This window comes from Akebia trifoliata, chromosome 8 (assembly GCF_017979445.1).
Source record: "Akebia trifoliata isolate Shusen 1 chromosome 8, ASM1797944v1, whole genome shotgun sequence".
NCBI classification, from domain to species: Eukaryota; Viridiplantae; Streptophyta; class Magnoliopsida; order Ranunculales; family Lardizabalaceae; genus Akebia; species Akebia trifoliata.
Window position 1 is genome coordinate 6276507 of NC_141382.1, and position 7748 is coordinate 6284254.

A 7748-nucleotide genomic window follows, 5' to 3' on the forward strand; every position below is an offset into this window, starting at 1 on the left:
AATATTATTACTTGCTTAGCTTTAGGTAAAGTTATGTTAAATAAGACTACAAGATTTTCCTACTAATATTTAAATAAACTTTATCTTGACTTTGATTTGATGGCTATAGATCCAACTGTTGTGATTGGTTGTTCAGAGCCTATGCAGATGACGCTAGATGATTTGGCACATGGAGGTTTCTTTGGGTAACATATGGTGTTAAGTTGCCTTGCAAACACTATTCCAAAAGACTAATGATAAATTGACTCAATAAAGTAATCAAGATTTACTTGTTCTGTTGGATGTGTGCACGGGACCGTAGATTTATTTTTTTCTTGTGTATCATGAAGAAAAAGATATATGATTATGTGCACATACCTCATCAATGAGTGAATTTTGAGTAGTTTATTTTAGTCAATTTATCGCAACTCATTACAGATTGAGTAGCATTTTATTAAACCGTTTTGCCCATTTGGAGGGGGGGGGAGAGAAAGTGTTTGACGGAGAGTACTTCGTCCAATAGTTGATTAATTCTAATTGTTGTCAACTAATAGTTTGGTACTCATATCAGATATCATGGCATATCTATCTTCAAATCTATCAACTCGGGGTTCCTGTTATTAGAGGGGTATTGTGAAAGTCATATTAGTCACGCCATAACACTATGTCATATTGCGGTTTTGGTGACGTCACAACCGCGCTAAAAATGACTGCTAAAGGTTGTCGTTTATTACGACAGTTTTCAATCGTCGCTTCAACGCACTAATTGTAATAAGTAAAAGTTGGGGGTGCCAATAGCCACTAAAAAAAAAAATTCAAATCTTTCTTCGTTTACAGAACTCGTCTTCAACAGGATCGAAGTTCTTCTCTCACTCTCACTCTCACTCGACTGATCTTCCCTTTATATTTCGTCGCTCTTCTCGCTCTCTCTCTATTATGTCGTTCTTCTCAGTCTTTTTTTTTTTTCTAGAAACAAATCGATCAAATTTTTTTTTATAGAAACAAATCGATCGGAATTTTTTTTTAGAAACAAATCGATCGGAGTTTGATCTATAGATCTTCGCTCGATCTCTTACTCAAAGAATTTGTGATTTTGAAGACGCAATCAGATTCGATTTACAACTTTTAGGGCCGAATCGATCGGCGTTTGATCGAAAGTTTAAGGGCCTTGTTTGATTTGTGATCAAATCTTCATGTTTGTTAAGGTTTTGATTGAATCTTAGATTTTTCATAATTAATTTAGGGTTTCAAATGTTTTTTCATTGTTAAAACATATTTTAGGATTTTGTTTGATCCCTCCTTCCCTAATCATTTTGAATTACCTTCTATTGCAGAGGAAATCTGTAAAACCCCGAGTTCTCGATTCGTATCTCGAGGAAAATAAATAGTGAAATTTTTAGAAAATCTTGAAAGTGGGACTTAGGGGTAAAACTTTAGGATGTTTCTGATCATTTTTAATGGAATCTGACCTCACCATTGGATTTAAAATGATCGAAAAACATACTTTAGCTTGTAAGCATGCTCAAATACGAGTCCGCACATAAAAGTTACAAAATCCTCGATTACCGAGTTGGACCAGGCCAAAATAGTAAATTTTTGCTAGAGTAAGAATTATTAAGATTAGATTACACCATTGGATTCGTAACGAAAAATTATTAAAGATGGACTATTTATTTGTCATTTTTGGAGACCAGAAAGTCGAATTATCGTCAAAAATGAAAACGACATCAACTTTAGGGGTCTCCTTTGGCAAAAAATGTAAATTTTTGTATTGGGTGAAATAGAGTATTCATTTGTCAGTTTTGGAGTCCGGGCGGTCAAGTTATCGTCGATCGAAACAATAGACGAAATACCGATTTCGTCCCAAATTTCATATAAATAATTTTTTTTAATATTTTTTAATTCGTTGTCATCCCCAACTCGTCCAAAACCAGCAAGAATCCCATTAATGCCATTTTCATACAGGCGTATCAGCCAGTTCAATCCAGCTAGTTGATAATCCCTCATCTTCCCTTGAATACCTGCAAATGAGAGCAGCATAAACAGAGGGGAAAAAATAAGGCAACTCAAACCCAAAAAGATCATCCTTGACATTATTTGTAACAAAACCAAGCATATTCCATTCAGAAAACCGTCCACTCTGTTAGAAGAGATCATCGTATTGTTTTAGTGTATCATTTATTAATTACAATTTTCAACGTCAACTTTTCATTTTCTTCTTTTTCTTTCTTATGTGATAATTACACCACCAAGAAAGCATCCCAAGGGAATAACCAGAATAACCATCTTCTTCCTCCTTAAGGCACTCTTCGTCTTCTTCCTCCTCAGTTACTTTGGATGCATGACGACCCCTGAAAAGATAAAGAAGAAAGAGGCATTTAAATCAATGGAAAATGAAATGCAGACAACAAAATCATTAAACCATGCACTAAATGATTATGCCATATTCATTTAAGTAAAACGATATGACCAATTTAATACACTTAAAGAGTGCAAAAAGAGAAGTGTCTAGGAGTTCATGAATATTTTTAAAAAGTCTCCACTCAATATCCCTATTCTACAAGGAATGTCAAGTGTAGAACAACCTATGGTGACAGGTTCTACCCTACATCTCAAATATTTGCACAGGAACTAGTTGAGATCTAGATAACCCATCAAGCAAGGCCCAATTAACAAAACATTTAAGCATTCAAACTATTCCAATGTGCCTAGAAAGCAACCAAGAATACACTAAATAACCCTATGCAAGGAACACTCTGCTAATAAGAGAATCATACACCATATCATACAAGCAATTAAAAAATTACCTTTTTGTAGTGATGGATCAATTTCTTTATGTTACACCATGTGTCCCAACATGTAGTTCTAGAGATTCCCAATTGAAAAAGATTCGGCCATTTAAGGTAATGGACATACGTAGCTCTTAACAAATCCTAAATGAAACTACTCAATTCAACTATTGAAAATAAAGGTACCTTGGTGTCAAATGAACACAAGAAAGAGACTAAACGCAGGGATACTAACAAAATGGAGCGTCGGTGAATCGCCTCCTTGAGCATTACAGGGTGGCGTGGAATATGGAACAAATGTGAACATCATTTTGTGCAAATCAATACAATACAAGGTTTCCATTGTCCATAAGCCAACAGAAGTTGGAAGAGAAATCTTAATCTGAAATATATTAAGCACCTTTGTTTTGCATTTTGCATCTGCAAATGTTTCGGCAAGCTGAGCTGCATCTGTATTAGATGTGACCCTTACACAAAGTCAAACAAAATTAAATGTGAGAAACATGAATCCGAAAGTGGAAATTATTTAAAGTCAGTCAAAAATTTATCCAATCTGAATTATATTCACCTCCTATAATCACAAGCCCATCTAAATTTAATGCTTGGCATGCATCCAATGTAGCTTTCACTTGCTCACTCATTTTTATCTGATCCTTTGTTCTACCCAACATGTCATAACCACCTTCACAAGCAAGAAGACAAGAATAATCAAAGTAAGTTATACCTTGAATAGCTTGAGTCCAAAAGGTTGCTTACAAACTTGATCCTCAAAGAAATAAATGGCTAAGCCAAGCATGGGAAAGATAATTGGTGTTCATGACAAAATACGGGAGGAATAGATAAAAACATGAGATTGTAATGGTGTTCATGACAGAACTGACATGATTATCATCCAAAGAAAGTACCACATGTGTGCTTTCTCTACTAAATTGATCCATAGTGCTACAATGAAATATGATAGGAATTCTAATTTATCTATTTATAGTATAAATTGAAAGATTTGGTAGTTCAAAAAGCAATAAAACTGAAACTGAAATCATGAAATGATGTAGATATCCAAGGATGCCCAATTTAATCTTGTAGTTCTGACTCAACCATAATGGTTATATGTTTGGCAAAAAATCCAGTTAAAAAACAAGAAGAAATGTAATCAGATTCAATGACAATGAATTGAGAAAGAGAACTATGGGGAAAATAATTATAACTGACATGAGCATGGTAAAAGTTAAGTTATAGACACTACACTTGGATGCTAGTTACATATGTTTCTCAATTCAAAAAGAACCATACAAAATATGCAACCTCTGAATAAAATAATAAACAAAAAAGGAAAAAATAAATTCAGAAAGAAAAATAGAAGCACAACAAGCATCAGGTCATTATATCAATACTTTAGCTATCTAAACAGTAATCTAAGAAAGGAAAGGAAAAAAATGTGAAAACCAGAACAAAGCCCCAAATACTAAAGTATGATTCTATCTCTTTTTACTAATTGAAAACAATCAAACCAGATATAAAGCTCCACCAATAGAAAAATAAGCAAATCAGACCTTAAAACCAATCCGAGTGCGCAAGCCCTAGATCTGATTTCAGCTTAAGATTCGTAGATTTGAGATACATCTTGGAGCGAGTTCACAAACCCTAGATCTTGGATGCTGCGGACAGAGAGTGCATGCGAGAGACAAATACAAAGACAGAGATCGAGAGAGTGAGAGATCGAGAGTGAGAGTGAGAGATCGAAAGCAAGAGCGAGAGTGAGAGATCGAAAGTGAGAGCGAAAGATCGAGTGTGATCGAGAGAGAGAGAGAGACAGAGAACGAGAGCGAGAGCGAGAACGAGAGAATCTGATCGAGCGATTTGAGAGAGAGAGAGAGAGAGATGAGTGCGAGAGACAGATACCGATACCGATTGAACTGTGAGAGAGAGAGAGAGAGATTTGATAGAGTATACTTGATATATGGTTAATAATTTATATGTGTGTAGAAACGACGGTTAGATGACTGCTATAAACTGTCGCAATTAACGACAGCCTTTAGCAGTCGTTTTTAGCGTAATCGTGCAGTCGCAAAACACGGAATATGACGTAGTGTTGGGTGGGTCAGGTACAGTGTTAACCCAACCCATTCTTTGATAATTTATATTCTAATCATTTTTATCAGATTTATCTTGAATAAATGAAAGAATGAGAGAGGTTTAATTTTTTTTACTAATGCCACACCAATTATGTGCAATTTTTTGGTGATTTATATAGGAATTGGTGTGGCAATAGTAGTTCTCTTAATCATAATGGTTGTTTAGAACATTATTATTATTTAATTTTCTTTAAGGGCATTTTAGATATGACCTCCCACATGTTGGTGAATATTTGAGATTTGAGATTTGTGTTTTGAAACTGATGTTATGCCTCATGACCTTGGGTCCTTTCTTACGGACTAATAAAGGTTGACCTAAATGCGCCCATCTTTAATCTCTTAGTAAAAAAAATCTATCAATCAAACTCTTCCACCTCAATAATTAATTATTTTTATTTAATTTATTCAACTTTGTCTTCAATCCTGATTTATCTACCCAAAATTCCATCGTCTTATACTTCAAAAATTTATCTTTCTTCATCTCGATTATTGAATCACCAATCCTGATTTTTTATTAGTCCAACAAAGTTCCATCCACAAGGTTAGTGGGTGCAACAAGTGTTCTACAATCTAAGAGAATTACATTCCATCCTAAAAGAGATGTGGGATATCATACATAATCAAAAAAATAATAATGTAATTTTATGCGTAACTTTGAGGTCATGGGTTCATGTCTAGTTTACCCATAAAAAGAAATAATAATAATATTTTAAACGTAACTTTTGATTCAAAAGTTCATTTGACAATTATTATATGTGCATTTTGAATATTTTAAAAAGTTATTTACTAAATAGATATTAACCATAAAAAAAGTAGAAAGTTAACTACTTTTTGCAAAGCGTCAAATTTGTCGCATTTAAACAAACAAAGCAACAAATTCACTACTTTTGCAGAAGTAATGAAATCATTATTGAAAGTGACAAATTTATCACTATATAGTTCTTAAAATACCCAAAATGCATATACGAGTGACGAAATGAACATTCAAATCGAAAGTTACACTTTGATTTGGAATTGGATTGAATTTTATCGCTTTTAAATGAAAAAAAATGCAACAAACTCATCATTTTTGGGGGGAAAAGTAGCAAATTTGCCTCCTGCCATTGAAGAAAGCAACACATTTGTCTTTTTTTTATCGTCAAAATCCAAACCATTCTTAATCAAAATGTAATTTTGTGGGGATTTGATCCAAGGTTTTGAATATGGACAGTTATCCAACTCCACAGAATTCCGAAATTTAAAATTAAAATTCAAGGGTAAAAAATAACAATTTTTTCTTATTTTTCAAAGTAGATAGAATTTTATAATTGGATCATTTTTTTTTTTTGGATGCCACGTGGTAAGCTCAACAACCTTTAGTAAGAATTGAAATCTTACTAATTATTAAGGCTAGTTAGACTCATTTTGGTATCCAAATCCTCACAACAAACCCAGATGTGGCCCACTGGTTTTAAACCAATTGGTCAGTTGACCATTGACCGTCAAACACCACCCACACCACAAAATAATTCCATAATTTTCTCAAATAGAATTACTACTTCTTAACAACTTAAATCCCTCTCACTATATATACTATACAAGTCCTATATATTTTCCTAAGAGAGAGAAATGGGCGTATAAATCTGTGAAAGTGATTCTAATGTGCATAGTTCTACTAACATGCGTAGGCCTTCATGAAGCATACAATAACCCGCGCGTTTGCTTTGAAAATTGCATGGTAAATTGTCCGAAAAGCTATTTTAAAAACCTTTTATGCCGCTGGAAGTGTGGATATAAGACCTGCGACGGTAAGCTCAATCAGCTCTACTAGTTCCATAAATTGATGAAAAATCAAGGGTTTTTAGGTCATTTTTTCATTTACTATATAAGAGAAGACTTAGGTCAAGGGGGCATGTCGACCATTGTTAAAACATAAAAGAACACAATCGAAGCTGGAAAAGTATCTCTTAAATTTCAAATTCAATTCCAATGATAACAAATTTCAATTCAAAACAGTAGTAAAAAAGTATCTCTTTTAAATTTCAAATTCGATTGCAAATGTAAAAAAATTATCTTTTTAAATTCTTAAAATATCTACATTCCAATAAAAATAAAATATTAAAATCTTATAATTTATCCCTACAGCATTGAAACATGTTTTTAAAGTTTGAATAACTAGATGACATATTTGTTCTTTTTTTTTGTTGTTGTTTGCAGATTTGAATAATGGTGGCTTTACGGCCAGGAGAACACCAAGGACTAGACTCCACATGCAGCATTGAAGGAGAGATGTACAAATAAAATGTATATTTCAATTTGACAGAAATATATGATAAATAATAATTCCTATTCTCTTAATTTCCTGTTACTAGTAAGTTTTTAACCAAACGATGGAACGTCGAAATATCGAATCATGAAAAGTTCACTTTCTTTAAGATGTTTCACACCTCTATAAAATAGATTGAGATTTGTGGACTCATGAAGTCTTAACAGGAAGTTCGATGAACAATTTATTATTACTTGGTAACCATTGGGAAATCTCTTGCAAATCTCTTTTGTGGGGTTGATTGTTTACAATAAAAATTTTCATTGTGATTTTGGAAATGTTTGCGGTACTTTTGTGCTCCAAATCATTGTTGGAATTTCTGAAGAAGTTAAGTGATCCATGCAATGCAAATCATTTGTATTGTGTAATCCTTTCCTCAAGAGATGGATTTCACTCTCGAGTAGTTTCCTTAAGTTGCTACTGGTATTGACTTTTGGCTCTGATACCATTTGATACGAATCTAAACCAATGCGCACCTAAGTCCTTATGTCGTGAAGTTTTTTGTTAAATACCATTTGATTGTGCAAATGATTCAAAGTAATT

The 7748-nt window shown here is 33.4% G+C and overlaps 1 protein-coding gene across 1 annotated transcript; it reads right to left on the minus strand.

Annotated features, from left to right (window-relative positions):
- Positions 1 to 512: 512 nt before the first annotated feature.
- On the minus strand, positions 513 to 4680 carry LOC147395745 (uncharacterized). The gene is made up of 6 exons (XM_086449307.1): positions 4319 to 4680; positions 3337 to 3450; positions 3169 to 3235; positions 2254 to 2330; positions 1900 to 2000; positions 513 to 593 (listed from the first exon to the last, which is right to left on the minus strand). Exons 2-6 carry the CDS (start codon positions 3437 to 3439, stop codon positions 513 to 515), a joined length of 429 nt encoding a protein of 142 aa, XP_086305433.1. The 5' UTR covers positions 3440 to 3450; positions 4319 to 4680.
- Positions 4681 to 7748: the final 3068 nt, after the last annotated feature.

What these genes read in the sequence shown, in the direction of transcription:
- LOC147395745 (XM_086449307.1), bottom strand. Translation starts at nt 3,439, where the DNA reads ATGTTGGGTAGAACAAAGGATCAGATAAAAATGAGTGAGCAAGTGAAA. An exon ending in TGGGCTTGTGATTATAGGAG is followed by an intron (nt 3,236 to 3,336) that starts GTGAATATAATT and finishes ACTTTGTGTAAG; the next exon opens with GGTCACATCTAATACAGATG. An exon ending in ATGCAAAATGCAAAACAAAG is followed by an intron (nt 2,331 to 3,168) that starts GTGCTTAATATA and finishes TTATCTTTTCAG; the next exon opens with GGGTCGTCATGCATCCAAAG.